The 16,532-nt window shown below is 44.6% G+C and overlaps 1 protein-coding gene across 1 annotated transcript in view; it reads left to right on the plus strand.

Moving 5' to 3' along the window:
* Nucleotides 1-2: 2 nt before the first annotated feature.
* CFAP61 (cilia and flagella associated protein 61) overlaps nucleotides 3-16,532 on the plus strand; it is a 227,179-nt gene continuing 210,649 nt past the window's right edge. The window contains exons 1-6 of the mRNA XM_043480559.1: nucleotides 3-110; nucleotides 2,486-2,636; nucleotides 8,125-8,275; nucleotides 12,084-12,160; nucleotides 13,780-13,847; nucleotides 14,463-14,589. Of these exons, the coding sequence (XP_043336494.1) occupies nucleotides 2,494-2,636; nucleotides 8,125-8,275; nucleotides 12,084-12,160; nucleotides 13,780-13,847; nucleotides 14,463-14,589 (566 nt within the window). The 5' untranslated portion in view covers nucleotides 3-110; nucleotides 2,486-2,493. The remainder of the gene's footprint in view (nucleotides 111-2,485; nucleotides 2,637-8,124; nucleotides 8,276-12,083; nucleotides 12,161-13,779; nucleotides 13,848-14,462; nucleotides 14,590-16,532) is intronic.

The following is a 16,532-nucleotide window of genomic DNA, read 5'->3' on the forward strand; positions in this document are numbered from 1 at the left end:
GCTGGGGCGACTTTTGACCTCTCTTCCGCGCCGTGACGGCGTCAACGTCGTTTCTGTGGTAACCGGGTTGCGCGTCCTCTTCTGAGCCCGGGACTCTCTGGGAGTTGCAGGTGAGGTGAGGAGTGCTGGTTGTCCGCCGAGAGGCGGGCAGAATCCGGGGCTTCAGGGGCGCATCCTCAGGTCGCCTCTGGGATTGGGATGACCGTGCGAGGACGGGTGGATCCGTGAAGCCGCGGTATCCCGCAAGGGGACAGGAACCCGGCTCCCGTGCGGATACTCGAGGGCGGGGGTGGGGTAGAAAACTACCATTCCTGGCATGCCTAGCGGCAAGCTGCTGAACTCCTCGGCCGCCCTGAGCTGGGGTGCATTCTGGGCTTTGTATTCCAGAATGGTCAACTGCCCCTTGGTTTCTGGACAGTTGTGACCAAGTAATTCTATGGCTTATAACTGAAAGAAACTGAGGGAATTTTAAAGCCAGATAACAGAAAAAAGTGAAAATAAATCATCAGAGTACTAGCAAATAATCCAGCCTTATAATATCAGATAAACAATATATCAATCTTAAATAATATCAGATAAACAGATATTTTAAATTTTCTGTCATTGTATCTTAATGTCAATTTTCTTAGCGCCAGTGCGCTTAACTATTATTGTTATTGAGTCGCGAATTCAGGTCCGACTCTTTGAGACCTCATGGACTGTAGCACACCAGGCTTCTCTATCCTCCACTATCTCCTGTAATTTGCTCAAATTTATGTCCGTTGAGTCAGTGATTCCATCTAACCATCTCACCCTCTGCCACCCCCTTTTCCTTTTGCCTTCAATCTTTCCCAGCATCAGGTCTTTTCCACTGACTTGGCTCTTTGCATCTAGTGGCCAAAGTACTGGAGCTTCAGCTTCAGTCCCTCCAATGAACATTCAGGGTTGATTTCCTTTAGGATTGACTGGTTTGATTTCCATGCAGTCCAAAGGACTCTCAAGAGGCTTGTCCAGCACCACAAGTCGAAAACATAAATTCTCCAGTGCTCTTCCTTCCTTATGGTCCAGCTCTCAAATCTGTGCATGTCTATGGAGAAAACCATAGCTTTGACCATACAGACATTTGTTGGCAAAGTGATATCTCTGCTTTTTAATATACTGTCTAGGTTTGTCACAGCTTTCCTTTCAAGGAGCAAGACACTTTTAATTTCATGGCTGCAGTCATCATCCTGTAGTGATTTTGGAGCCCGAGGAAAAAAAAATCTGTCACTGCTTCCACGTTTTCCCCTTCTATTTGTCACGAAGTGATGGGACTGGATGCCATGTTTTTTTAATGTTGAGATTCAAGCCAGCTTTTTAACTCTCCTCTTTCATCCTCACCAAGAGGCTCTTTAGTTCCTCTTCACTTTCTGCCATTCAGTCCAGTTCAGTTGCTCAGTTGTGTCTAACTCTTTGCGACCCCATGAACCACAGCACGCCAGGCCTCCCTGTCCATCACCAACTCCCGGAGTCCACCCAAACCCCTGTCCATCGAGTCAGTGATGCCACCCAACCATCTCATCCTCTGTCATCCCCTTCTCCTCCTGCCCTCAATCTTTCCCAGCATCAGGGTCTTTTCCCATGAGTCAGCTCTTTGCATCAGGTGGCCAAAGTATTGGAGTTTCAGCTTCAGCATCAGTCCTTCCAATGAACACCTAGGACTGATCTCCTTTAGGATGGACTGGTTGGATCTCCTTGCAGCCCATGGGACTCTCAAGAGTCTTCTCCAACACCACAGTTCAAAAGCATCAGTTCTTCGGCTCTCAGCTTTCTTTATAGTCCAACTCTCACATCCACACATGACCACTGGAAAAACCATAGCGTTGACTAGATGGACCTTTGTCAGCTAAGAAATGTCTCTGCTTTTTAATACGCTGTCTAGGTTGCTCATAACTTTCCTTCCAAGGAGTAAGCGTCTTTTAATGTCATGGCTGCAGTCACCATCTGCAGTGATTTTGGAGCCCCAAAAAATAAAGTCAGCCACTGTTTCCGCTGTTTGCCCATCTGTTTGCCATGAAGTGATGGGACCGGATGCCATGATCTTAGTTTTCTGAATGTTGAGCTTTAAGCCAACTTTTTCACTCTCCTCCTTCACTTTCATCAAGAGGCTCTTTAGTTGACCATGGTGGCTGATGAGGACCCTGAATCAGTAAACAATTCCTTTCAATGTTCTTCAGTCCTATTGTTTGAATATTTTTAAAGCAGCTTTGTGGAAAACAAAAAATATCATTGCAGTTACTTCTAGCCAGGCCAGTTCTCAGATACTTCATTTTCCTGGAGAGATATGTGTCAGCTAGTTTTGGGGAACAGTTGTCATAGCCTACGCCCAGGGGAGATGTATCCCACCAACCATGCTCACCCTGACCACAGGAAGACTGAAGGAATGCCCCATTTTTGTAAATACGTAGCTAGATTGGCTCATCATCTCAGGTTAACAGTGGGCTGTTTTTCTCTCTTTTGGGGACAGGATCAAAAATGTCAGTACTCACTTCTCCGAGAGGAAAAGTGGAAGTGGTACACTGCCGAAGAACAGAGTCACAGGATATTTACTGTATCAAAAACCTCATTAGAAAATTTACCCAGAAGCTCTTTGGAAATCTTAATATCATCTATCTTCTGTAAGTATGTTGCCAAGGGGCTCCGCTCCTTTGTCCTCACAGGGCTTATGGCAAGGAAACAGACAGCAGGAAAGTCTGCCCTACTGAGCAGAAGGTGTCTGGGAACAGCCATCACTAAGTCCCATAACAAACATAAAAATTGGAAAGATTTCTCACAGCTTTTGGATTCAGGCAAACTTGAGTTCAAATCTTGACTGCCTCACCTACCAGTAGAGTCATTTGAAGGCAAGTTAATAACATTAGCTACCGGTATTGAGAATTTATTCTCTGTGCTTTGCAAAGACTCCATGGTTTGCCAACACCGTCTTGTTTAATTCTGAGGTAGCCACTGTCATGCCTGTTTTTACAGATGAGAAAGTGGAGGCCCGCCCAAGGTCCAGCAGTTAGTAGGTGACAAAGCCTGAATGTGCTCTCAGCCACTTTTGTTGATCTGTTCTTCTAAACTTCGAATTAGGCATAGTTTTTTTTTTTTTAGAAAAGATCTTTTTTCTCCCTGTTTTGTTTTGTTTTTGGACACTAGAATATGAATATAGGGCTTCCCTGGTGGCTCAGATGATAAAGAATCCACTTGCAATGCAGGAGACCTGGGTTCAATCCCGGGGCTGAGAAGGAAATGGCTACCCACTCCAGTGTTCTTGCCTGGAAAATCAATGGACAGAGGAGCCTGGTGGGGTACAGTTCAATGGGTCGCAAAGAGTCGACACGACTGAGCGACTAACACATAGAAATATCCTATAATCGACTCCTCATTATTTTTATTGAGCATGTTAAGAGATAGCTCAGTATTTTGGATCTCATAAAGCTTCAGATTAAATGCAATCGAAATGTTTAAACTAGGCCAGCCTAAGACATTAAAATTTACAGTTTCTGATCACCACACTGATGAATGTAATGTAAATTTGGCATAGTTTTGTTGGAGGTCAGTAGGGCAATATATATAAAAGCTTTAAAAATATGTATACCAATGAAATTATTTCTCTTTTTTGGCATTATGATGGATTAAACACCTTAATGATGTCCTTTGGATGGAAACATGTTGATATGCACACACACACACACACACACACACACACAAAGTAAGGACTATGCTGAGAAAGTTGTCAGAATGAAATCAGAAACTTCAAGACAACAGCAGGAACCCATGCCACTTTCTCCTTGAGGATTTTTTGCTACATTCTAGAAACTCACACTTCTGTTTTGACAGGTTTGCAAGGAACAGAATTTAAATACTCCCTACACTTAAGGAGGGAAGTATTAGATTTCTTTGTATAAAATTATATTGTTTGTAGGGATGAAGGAGACATAAACCCACTGCATAAAAGTAAGGAAACTTGGCCATTTCAACCTCAGCATGAATAAAAGCGTTGAGGGGAGGAATAAAGCTCCCCTGCAAAAGCTTCAAAACCTCCTAAATAATGGATGCATTTTCAGACAACTAAAACTAAGTTAATTTACCCATAGACTGAATAAAGTAAAGGCAGTGGAAAATTTGATTAAAAGTGGTTATAGGTTAGTATTGTATATAGGAGACTGCTGAAATAAATGCAGATCAGGTCTGAAAGGGTGGAGCTTCAGCTTAGACTTCAAATAATACTCACAGATAAGGTTCCAAGAAACATAAACTCGCAGTTAAAAATCACAACACACACACACACAAATCACAAAACAAATACACAAGGAGACAGTCACCATTAGTGAGAATCAGAGACAAAAACTATACAGAAGAACCAGACTCAAAGACTTCAGATATTAAGTCACAGAATATAAAATAAGTATACTATGTCTAAAGTGAAAAGGTATGTTTTAAAAGACCATAAAAAGAAAAATGAGTATTGAAAAAGTCTCATAGACCATCTAGAAAGAAATAGAGTTAAAATTAAAAGCTCAGAGGATGAATTAAGCATCATAATAGACACAGGTGAAGACAGAAGTAGTGAACTGGAGGATCAATAAAAATAGATTACCTGGAATTCAGTGCAAAGAGACAGAGACAAAACATAAAAATGGGATACTTAACAATTAGGTATGATCAGACTTCTAGAAGAACATAATAGAAAGTGGAAGAGTCTATATTTGAAGAGATAATGGCTGAGAACTTTCCAGAATTGTTGAAAAGCACACATTTTTACAGAAAACTCCATGAATTCCAAATGGGAAAAGTGCACAGAGAATTCTACAACTAACTACATCATAGTGAAACAGCAAAACACCAAAGCTAAAGAGAAGACCTGGAAAATACCTGTAGAGAAAAAAGAAGTTGCCTGCAAACAACTAAAAATTAGTCTAATGATAATTCTTACTAGCAACAATGGTACCCAGAAGACAGTGAAATGTTGGAGAGCAAATAACATCAAACTAGAATTTATACCTAGTGAAACAATGTTTCAGTACTTATGGGAAAAAATGAATGATTTTTTTAGATAAACATTTCAATACTTATGGGAAAAAAATGAATGAATTTTTTAGATAAATAAAAACTAGTTTATCAGTTACTTTACTGGTAGACTCTGAATTAAGGAAATTCCTCAGAACATACTCTAAGCAGAAGGAAGAATATCTCGGCTGGAAAAACCCCAGATAAAAGAAGGAAAGTAAAGAAAAATATGTATAAATATGAAAAAGAATCTAGCTTGTATGAAACAGTAACAATGACTAATCTAATATAGATACTAACTATAAATGGTAAGTTATAAAATATAAATAATGAGTTAGATAAAATACAGGACAAAAATAGCTGATAAATTGGGGGTCGTGTGATTAAATTGAAAGTAGCTTTAAGGATTTGTTGAGGAGGAGGGTTTGGTAGCTAGTATTCAGAGGTGTTCCCCCTCCCTCCCACCATCCACACACCCTCCATCAAGTCCTTTTCAAGTCTCTTCTTGTCCTGAGTCAGGGCTGGCCCTGTGTATAGAAATCAGCAACAGGGATGCTCTATGACTTCAAGTCTAGACCATAAGAAGTCTGCAGCTCCCACTGCTCTCTGAAATGCTCCCTCTTGGAACCCAGATGCCACACTGTTAAAGGCTCAAGTCACAGGGCTACACGCAGGTTGTCTCACCTGACAGCCTTGGCTGAGCTCTTAGCCAATAACCAGCACCAACTGCTAACAGTGTGAGTGGAACCATTCTAGACATTGGATATTCAGCGGACTCCAGCTATCTGCACCACTTGACTGCCATCATCTGAGAGACCTCCACCAAAAACTGCTCAATCAAAACCAGCTAGCCCAGAACCATGAGAAATGATAAAAAAAATCGTTGTTTGGAGCCTAGGGGTGGTTTGGTACATGTCAGTTGATAACTGGAACAGAGGGTAAAGACTTTGTTAGAAATGTGTGTTAACTTGGGGTAGTATAATCATTAAAGGATAGGCATAGAAATTATACCTGCTGATCTATAGAGGGGAAAATTGAACAGGAAACTAATAAGAAACCAGAATCTAAAAGAAGGTGAGAAAAGAGGAAGAAAAAAGAAACAGAAAGCATAGAACACATTAAAATCACAAATAATAGGACAATTGAAAAAAATTCTGTATATCGGTAATCAAAATAAGTGTATCTGAACAAAATTCTTCAGTTAAAATGTAAAGGTGAGTGGATTGGCTGAAAACAGAACAAAACAAATAGCAGTCATGTTTTACATATGAGGCATACCTAAGGTATAAAAAGTCACAGAAGGATTTAAAGTTGAAGTATTGGGGAGAAAAGGGACATGGAGCCCTGTTTCACTCTTGCTCCTTAACGAGGCAGAAAATGGGACCCCTTTTTCACCAAGATTTTCACCAAATACAGTTAAGTAAAACCAGTACTGGCTGAACTTAAATTCCTTAAACCTATTGAGTAAATGGAGCACTGCTCTAATGGAAAGAACTCTGATTTCCATTGCTGGTAACATCTTTGAACTTTAATATGTTTTGGTGAAATATATACATGTGCACACGTGTGTGTATATATATTTTTTAAGGGCTCCTTTGGCTTGGATTTGGCTTATTACAAAGGATAATTTTAAACCAGCTTTAAAGGCACATGCCTTCTCCCTCTACCTTTTCCCTCCTCTCCCACTTTCACTCCCATCATGATTTTTATCTGTCCTATAGAGGACCTATTTGCTAAACAGTAATAAGTGGAAATTGTATATAATAATGATTTGCTGCCAAAGTTACTTTTTGCAGTCAGGCTCTTTGGAAACTGCAGTGCATTTTCCCACTGAAATAAAGTTATTGGTGGCTGGCTTCCTAGGCCACCCCAGAAAAGCCTATCTAATCTATACTGTCTGTGTGATATAGCACTGTGCTAATTGTGCTGCAGAACACCACCACCACCCTAGGTTCCCATGGATAAGTGCATTTCAACTTCTAATTGGGATTCCAGGAACACCTTTCCTTTCCTTCGCTGAAGGGATGGTGGCTGCCCGGTCCCAGGTCTTGCCCACTTCCTCCTCTACCATCTTCATCACCACCATCACTGATGCTCACTGATCAAGGTCAAGGTCAATGGTCCTGTGCCCTTGACCATTCTCATCCGGGTTAGAGTGAGGACTCTCAGTGTGAAGTCATAGGTCATGGCTCTGGGAGCCCGGATCAGGGGAGCCCAGAGGACAGGACCTGGAGGGAGACCTGCAAGAGTAGAATAAGGGGCAGGGACCTCAGTGAATTAGATGGGAGAAGCTTGGGGGGGAGCTGCCTCTCCTGCTAACGAACGTCCTCTGTGGATCCCATATTCTCAATACCTGAGGACAACCAGCTGCAGAGCTTGGGCCAAGAGCTTGGACCGTGTTGGGAGTCCCCTGTGGCTAAGTGCTGTGACTTCCTGTGAGACAGGATGGTGGCTGGAGGTACTGAGATTGGTGTCCAAGCACAGTGTCTCCCTAAGGTGCCCACAGCTCTGGTGGTACCAGATCTGATTCAAGTGATTTTGACTCTAATCATGTAGAGCAGTTTTTGTGTTAAATGTCATATCTTCATTTTTATAGTTAGCTTCTACTTATAGGAAGGGATACTGGTTTTCCTTTTATGATAGTAATGTAAAACTTGTTATTGAAATAGACTCATTGCAGCCAAAAGTGAACTGGCTTAAAGAAAATAATGAAGTGTAGGAAGTGCATGTGTGTGAGAGACTCACAGGGGTCAGTTGGCCATCCTAAACGTGTGTTTTGGCCAGCACGATGAAGCTGGCAACATGAAGAGCATGCAGAAGTCTGCATTCAATGTTTCCCCCGCCTGTCTCCAAGGGAGGATACTGGGCATCTTATATCATAGACATAGCACCTTTCTCAGGAAGCGTAACTTTCTGTAGAGATGTGGTTGATAGTGCCAGGTGTCCTGAAAGATGTTCCACAGATGCTGCCTCATCGCTGCCACTTCTCTGAAAGGTGGTCACACCTGACACAGTGGGTGCTGAACTCCGGGAACCCAAGGTAGGAGAAAATGACATCTCTTCCTCTCACGGTTGGTATCTTCTTCACGTGTGCAATTCAAACCATTTCCACAGGGAGAAAGCAAACCTTGCCATCACCCTCCACAATGACCAAGAGGAGATCATGGCCCAGGCCACCTTCCTGGATTACCCCAACTGGAATATCGCCACGCAGGATGATTGGGTGTCCGTGTTCCGGGAGCTGGACAGTGACATACCATGCACAGTGAGTGACCACACGTGTCATTTGTGAGAGCAGCCTGAATTTCTGAGGAAAGTCCTGTGTTTGCATGTGGATCGCCTCAGTTTTCAGACTGAGCGATTCAAAGGTCATGACAGAAAGTATGTGACATCATGACAGACATAAACGTAGGTGGTGGAGGGGGAAGGGGAGTCTGGGAGCAAGAGGCCTCTGAAGAGGACCTGGGGGAGGAAGGAATTAGCGGAGCAGCAGAACTCTGCTTCCCACTTCTCCATGCTCTGTGCCCACGTCTCTGACCTGCCTGGTGGGCACCTACCATTTACACCATCTACTCCTGAAATATTGGCAATAGAGTCTCAGGTTCAAGTCATGCTCTATAATTTTTAAAGTGCCCTTGTGGGCTCCGGCTCATTTGACGTCTTTCAGTTGCAGACACAGGACACCCTGTGGACCCACAGGAGCCCCGTCGGCGGGTCCCAGGGAAGTGGGGCTTTGGGAGGGGTGCCCAGCCTGAGCTGACCCTGCCTCGGCTGCCAGAGCCAGGCCCGTGTCAGGCCCCAGCTGCTGGGGAGTGTCAGAAGCTGCGACCATGGAGTTCAAGAGTGAGTCCCCGGAACCCTGGGGAACGGCAGTCGCATGCACGGGTGGATTGGAGCACACCCGCAAACACGCCCAGCCAGCACATTGGCTACCCAGCATCTGTCCATCCAGATGCAGCCTCCCCCTCATCCCATGTGGTCCCCTCTGCCCACCACCCTGTGCTCTCCTGGTCCCCATTGTCAGGAAAGTGATCTCAAACTTGGAAATAGGCCAAAAAGATCTGCTCGGTCAGGGCTTGTACCTTTGATTGATTTTCTATTGACTGAGCTATTTTCCAGTTCTGCAGGAGCAGTGATTAGCTTGTAGATTTGGGTTCATTTGAGATGTAAGTCACTTCTGTCTGGTGGAAGAGATAACCTCAAAGGTCACCATTTCTGACCCTGCGGGACAGGAACTCTTTGTATCTAGCCAGGCAATCTTCTAACAATTTCCTCATTAAACTGTCTGAAGACAGCTTCTCAAGTGCAATGAATCATTTTTTTGGTTGTTGTTGTTTTGTTTTTAATCATCTTGCTGGTTGCTTTCTGAATTGATGCATTGAATCAATCTCTGATACTTGCACTTTGTCTTTGCATTAGGGTCGTGATTTTACTGTCTCAAAAATTATAAATTAACACGATTCTTCATAAATTCTTTCCCCTTCTATTCCTCTTCTTGTTCTTTTAAGATTGTTTTCTTTTTCAACTACTTCCTTCGATAGTGTCAGAGCTGAGTTTTCCTGTATGGTATGCCAGCCATGTGCAGCTACTGGGAACCTAAATGTGGCTAGTTTGAATTGAGATGAACTATGTGTATAAACAGTATATTAAAAAGCAGAGACATTACTTTGCCAACGAAGGTTCATCTAGTCAAAGCTATGGTTTTTCCAGTAGTCATGTATGGATGTGAGTTGGACTCTAAAGAAAGCTGAGCACCGAAGAATTGATGCTTTTGAACTGTGGTGTTGGACAAGACTCTTGAGAGTCCCTTGGACAGCAAAGAGGTCCAACTAGTCCATCCTAAAGGAAATCAGTCCTGAATATTCATTGGAAGGACTGATGCTGAAGCTAAAACTCCAGTACTTTGGCCACCTGATTCAAAGAATCCAGAAAAGACCCTGATGCTGGGGAAGACTGAAGGCAGGAGGAGAAGGGGACGACAGAGGATGAGATGGTTGGGTGGCATCACCGACTTGATGGACATGAGTTTGAGCAAACTCTGGGAGATGGTGATGGACAGGGAGGCCTGGCATGCTGCAGTCCATGGGGTCTCAAAGAGTCGGACATGACTGAGCCACTGAACTGAACTGAACTGATGCGTATAAAACATACTCTGGACATCAAACACTCAGTAGGAAAAAAAAAGAGTGTAAAATATCTTGTTGAGAAGTTTTATACTGACTGACTGCTTCTTAAAAGGGTAATAATTTGAATATATTAGATTGAATAAAATATAATAAAATTAGTTTAACCTGTTTACGCCTTTTAAAAAAGTGTATCTAATAGAAAATTGAAAATTAGTTATGTACCTAGCATTTGTGGCTTGAATTATCTTCCTATTGTTTAGCATAGGTGTAGACCATTATGGCTTAATGTATTACCTACCCCGGGGTATCTGCAACTGAAATAATGGTTTTTATCTTAAAGCTGAGGAATAAATATTGAACTGTAATATTCTTGATGGAAGAAAGAATTTGGGAAATCACCAGCCAAGTGATAAGCCATGTACCGTAAGCCAAGTCCTGCTCAGAATATAAAAGATGCCGTGGGGTTAGGCGAGTCTGTGCACAGGAAGTGCTCACACTGTGACGTTACCTTGTCACTCACTGTCCCTGGTGGTATCTGGATTCTGGAGTTTGCGTTGTTTACCTTTGGGGAATTTTCAAGCTCATGAACTAAACTCATGATTATTCTCTCACTGTTGTACGCCTGATAAGCTCCTTCTGAGTGTTCTGAGGGCATGTGCCACCCAACAGGAGGGGAGACCAAGGCACAGACATGCCAGTGGTTACCCAAGGCCACCTATGAAATTGCTCAGGAAACAGACACAGAAGTGCTGCTGTGTCTGGACTGAGGTACAGGCACTGCCTTCCCCTCACCACTCAGCCACCTCCCATTTGCATCATCTCGAGAATTTGAGGGTTTGCCAGTAAGCACAGGGGCACAGAGTTGAGCAGACCAGCGTGGGGATGCACAGAACAGCTGAGAAGTCTTCAGGACAACTGTGCTGTACCGGAGAAATGGATGCCGCATTGTAAATCAACTGTGTGCTCAGTGGCTCAGTCGCGTCTGACTCTTTGTGACCCCATGGACTGTAACCCACCAGGCTCCTCTGTCCATGGGATTTTCCAAGCAAGAATACTGGAGTGGGTTTCCATTTCTTCCTCCAGGGGATCTTCCCAACCCATGGGTCGAACCTTAGTCTCCTGCGTCCCCTGCATTGCTGTTGGATTCTTTACCACTGAACCATCAGGGATGCCCCCAAATCAACAATATACTTTGATAGAATTTTTTTCAAAAGCTATGGGGCAGAGCTCTTTAAAAACCCGAAAATCTTACCCTGAGAGTCACAGTAGAATCTTTGCTGCTTTGTTTTCCCCCTCGGGTTCTCTGGATCCTGAGAGTAGGGTTAGATTCTGACTCTGGGAATGTGGAACGAAACAAGCCATCAGATTCATAACTGGGGCATCTGCCTCCCACCCTGCATATTCGGGAGAGACTCTTTCCCTCGGGTGTCACTTGAACAGAGCAGCAGCTGCTGACCCAGGAGTCCCAGGATTGTCTTTCATTAGGCAGCAGCCTCCCAGGACAAGACCATGGAGTTCACAGTCGGTTTCACTCCCCTGTAGGTGTGCCCCTGCCTTGTGGCTGGAAGTGAGGCGAGAGGAAGGGCCGGACGGAGGCTGTCCATTTCCTTGAATAAGTCCAAGCTAAATGGCAACCCACTCCAGTACCCTTGCCTGGAAAATCCCGTGAACAGAGGAGCCTGGTAGGCTACAGTCCATGGGGTTGCAAAGAGTCAGACACTGACTAAGGGACTTCACAGGATGAAGGAAATTGGCTTGAACCCTGCCTGGGTGTTTTTAGACACAAAGTTTCATCATTTTAGATACAAAGTTTCCTCATTTTAGACACAAAGTTTCATCCACCAGTTCCAGGCAGCTCTGGGCTGTGCCCACCTCCAGACCTTCCCCCGACCCCACCCCTCCCCTTGCTCTGACTCAGCCTCTAACCTGTCCTGTTTCCTTCTGCAGCCTCTGAACACACTGTTCATGCACCTCTTTGTGGCCGTGGACGAGTATTCTGTCGGCTGTTGCAAAGAGATTATTCGGTGAGTGGCCACGGCATCACAGACGGTGACGTGTAGTGCTGGTAGCAGCATCGCAGACAAGACTTGCCCCTGTCTCTATCATGTCTTTAAGTATCTGGATAGTTCAGAGATATTTTTTTGAACTAAAGTTTAGGTTGCTTTTTTTTTTTTTTAACTTTTTATTTTGTGTTGGGAGTATAGCCAATAAACAATGTTGTGACAGGCTTGCCATACACATACATGATAGATAGTTTAAAAATATTTTTAAAGGTCCTAATTCTTTGAGGTGTTGTTTGCTTTCCGGCTCTAGTAGAGCATTTTCTCTGAACAGCAGTGTAATTTCTGAAAGAAAACAATCCTTTAAATGGATGCCTTTAACTGCCACCACTGGAGGCAAACAGGTCGGACCGTCCTTTGGGAAAATATGGATTTGGGGGAAGAAAGGAAAGAAAAAGGTCACAGGCTTGGATGTTTGTAAAAATAGTTTCCCCCAATCTTATCCTGAGACATGCTATTAACAGGACAACTGGCAGAACATCGTGAGTAACAGGTCATGGGGAAACATGACCTGCTGAGTTCCCGAGGTGGATCCCTGACATTTGGGGGTGGTGGCCTCTGTAATGTCACACCAGAACCTCCAGACGCCAGGGCAAAAGTTAATCTAAGCAGAAATCTGGTGCACTGCATGGACATGGTGCCTTGATTCTTGCCACCTCCATGGAACAGATACAAAAGGAGGCCTTTTGGAATCCAGAGAAAAGCAGAGAAGAGAAAGGATTTGTAGGCTCCCTTTGCCGGTGGGGAGCAGAGCGCCCGGGTGCATTTATGAATGTCTCATTTTTGTAGTGAAGGCGTGTGTCTCACTCAGGTGCTGATCTCAGAGACACAGCCGTCAGTGGTCCTGAAGAGAGATCTTACTTCATTCCCTGCCCAGGAACTGAACCTGGGTAGCCTGGATGAAAACCAGGAATCCTAGCCACCAGACCCAGAGGGTCTGGAGGCTAAGAAGCAAAGTGACCCTGGCTCTTTCCCCATTCGAAAGCAAGAATGTTTCAAGGAGGCAAAAGCTGTAAAAATAGGTACAAAGTTTATTACTGAAGAGGGCAGCTTCACATGTAGGGGAGCACACAGATGAACAGTTTATTGAAGGCAGGAACAAGGCGGGGCATACCTGGAGAGGGGTCCTGAATGAGGAAAGCAGTGAAGAGGTGCTTTAAAGCACTTGTAATGGGCAGTCCTTCCAGATCTTTGTTTACAATTGGCCAATTACCTTGTTTCTTTCCTCACTCCTGACTGGTCCTAGGACCCTCCCCAAGATGCATGTGCAGCTTTTTTCTAAAGTAGATCCCACTGTAGAGGCCTGGGGTGCATGTTCCCTTTTTGACCCCCTTTTAGAAGGCTTCCTGCACGTGTGGGAACAGGGAAGTCTTCCTTGACCTCAGGAGTGGTCATCTTCTCTCTTTAGCAGAGCTCAGCTTCTGCCACTAGCTTTGTCCTTGGAGTTCTGGGTGGGGACACAGCTTGAATTTTACTCCCTTTGACAGACACCAGCTGTCTGGCCCTGAGGCCCATCTATCTCCTACCTCAGTGGCTCATGAGGTCACTTTACTGACACCCCGACCTTCTCTTACCCTCACCAGGACCGTGTTCAAGGCGGTGCCGGACCTGCACTTCGTGTTCCTCATCGTGCCATCCTGCATGAGCCTCGGTAAGGCCTCCTCCACCACGTCCTAGCTCCAGGAGCTGAGACAGGAATTTTCTGCTTAAAATGGGGCATCGAGGATGGGACATAAAAATGGTCTCCAGGTCCTTGAGACGTAACATGCCCATCTGATTGTAACAATTAAAACACATGTTACATATGTAGGGAATCTAGAAAAATGATACTGAAGACCTTATTTACAGGGCAGCAATGGAGAAACAGACATAGAGAATCGACTTATGGATGTGGGGAGAGGGGAGGAGAGGGTGAGATGTATGGAAAGAGTGAAATGGAAACTTACATTACCATATGTGAAATAGACAGCCAACGGGAATTTGCTGTATGGCTCAGGAAACTCAAACAGGGGCTCTGCGTCAACCTAGAGGGGTGGGATGGGGAGGGAGACGGGAGGGAGGTTCAAAAGGGAGGGGATATATGTATACCTATGGCTGATTCAGGTTGAGGTTTGGCAGAAAACAACAGAATTCTGTAAAGCAATTATTCTTCAATTAAAAAAACAAAACAAACAACACATGTTAGAGTGAAAGCTTCATTTTTCTCGAAGCCCTAAAGTTACTTCTTGGTAAATCCAGGCCTCATTTCTTTGTCTCTGGGATTTAGGCTCCACTCTCATAACCGTGTTCAGCCAAGTGGGGTGTGTCCCGAGCCTGACGAATGATGAGGACTTTGCCGTGCATGTGTGTCACAGGCAAAACCACTACCCTCAGCTGCACATCCGCAAAGCCAGGTAAGACGGGCGCCAGGCCTCCTGTTTCCGAAGCACTTACCCTGACAGTTACCTCGCATGCGTGCGAGCTCAGTAGCTTCAGTCATGTCTGACTCTTTGCGACCTCATGGACTGTAACCCGCCAGACTCCACTGTCCATGGCATTCTCCAGGCAAGAATATTGGAGTGGGTCGCCGTGCCCTCCTCCAGGGGATCTTCCCGACCCAGCAACTGAACCCGCATCTCTTATGTCTCCTGAATTGGCAGGCGAGTTCTTTACCACTAGTGCCAGCTGGGAAGCCCAACAGTTACCTTACAGAGAGTTTAAAAATCGCCAGTTCTTACTGTGAGTGATTATAGCTTGAATGAAATTACTTTAGAATACCCAGGAACTTTCATTCGTTTGGAGGTGATTAGAGTTCCCCTTGATGACATAATAGGATTGCATGTTTGAGAGTCATTTGGTGCCATGTGGTCAGTGAAGCTGTGCATTTACTACTTAAAAGTTTCTAAAGACAGATCCCATATTTGACTTTTTGTTTTGATGTGGAACTTTTTTAAAGTTTTTATTGAATTTGTTGCAGTATTGCTTCTGCTTTATGTTTTGGTCTTTTGGCCAGGAGACATGTGGGATCTTAGCTCCCCGCCCAGGGATCAAACCCACACCCCTACATTGGAAGGCCAAGTCCCATCCACAGGACTGCTAGGGAAATATGGAACCACCATATTTGTTGGTTTTGCTTGTTTGTTGCATTTTTCCATGTGCTTTGTTTGTTTCTGGTGTTGCCCAACTGTATATGGGATCTTAGTTCTCCAGAAAGAAACTGAAAGTGAAGTTGCTCGGTCATGTCCGACTCTTTGCGGCCCCATGGACTGTACCTGCCAGGCTCCTCCATCCATGGGATTTTCCAGGCAAGGTTACTGGAGTGGGTTGCCATTCCCTTCTCCAGGGGATCTTCCCAACCCGGGGATCGAACCTGGGTCTCCTGCATTGCAGGCAGACTCTTTACCGTCTGAGCCACAAGGGGGCTTCAGGGATCAAACCCTCACCCCCCTGCATTGGAAGCATGAAGTGCTAACCACTGAACTCCCAGGGAAGTTCATGGGTTTTTTTTGGGGGGGGGGTGGGGGGGGTTGTCCACACCATGTAGCTTGCAGGCTCTCCATTCCCCAGCCAGGAATTGAGTCCATGCCCCTTGCAGTGGAAGGATGGAGTCCTAACTACTATACTGCTAGAGAATTCCCATCATTGCCATATTGGATAAGTACTCGGTTTCTTTAGAAAGTATAAAATCTCAATTTTTAAAAAGCAAGAGTCTCTTGGACTACAAGGAGATCAAACCAGTCAATCCTAAAGAAAATCAACGCTGAACATTCAGGGAGAGCCTACTATTTACCAGGCATGTAGTATTATGAATTTGTAATAATGACATCAGGTGGATGTAAATCTTGATTTTGGTTTTACTCCTCTCCAGATGAGTTAACTTAAACAAGGAACTGGGCCTCTGCAAGCCATGGTTTCATGTCTGTCAGTGGATGTGAAGATACTTTATGCCACGTGGGACTGTTGTAGTGATGGGATGAGCTGACAGAAATCAGGCATTCGGCACCCTGCCGGTCACACGTAGGTGCTCAAGAAAATTGAACATTATTACTACCATTGTTAGAGTTAAGTGGGGGAGACAGATCCACTTACAAGCTGTAATGCTTCGTAGCCTGGAGGAGGGAAGGACAGAGAGGGATCAAGATAGCTTCATACCACCCCCAGGCTCTCCGAAATCTAAATATCCACCACACTGCAGTCCCTCTGTGCAATGGATACTACGCAGCAATGAAATGGAATAAACTATAGATATACACAATAGCGGGCTTCCCAGGTGGGTCAATGGGTAAAGAATCCACCTTCAATGCAGGAGACACAGGTGATGTAGGTTCGATCCCTGGATTGGGAAGATCCTCTGGAG

This window comes from Cervus canadensis, chromosome 10, assembly GCF_019320065.1.
Source record: "Cervus canadensis isolate Bull #8, Minnesota chromosome 10, ASM1932006v1, whole genome shotgun sequence".
In the NCBI taxonomy this organism is placed as follows: Eukaryota; Metazoa; Chordata; class Mammalia; order Artiodactyla; family Cervidae; genus Cervus; species Cervus canadensis.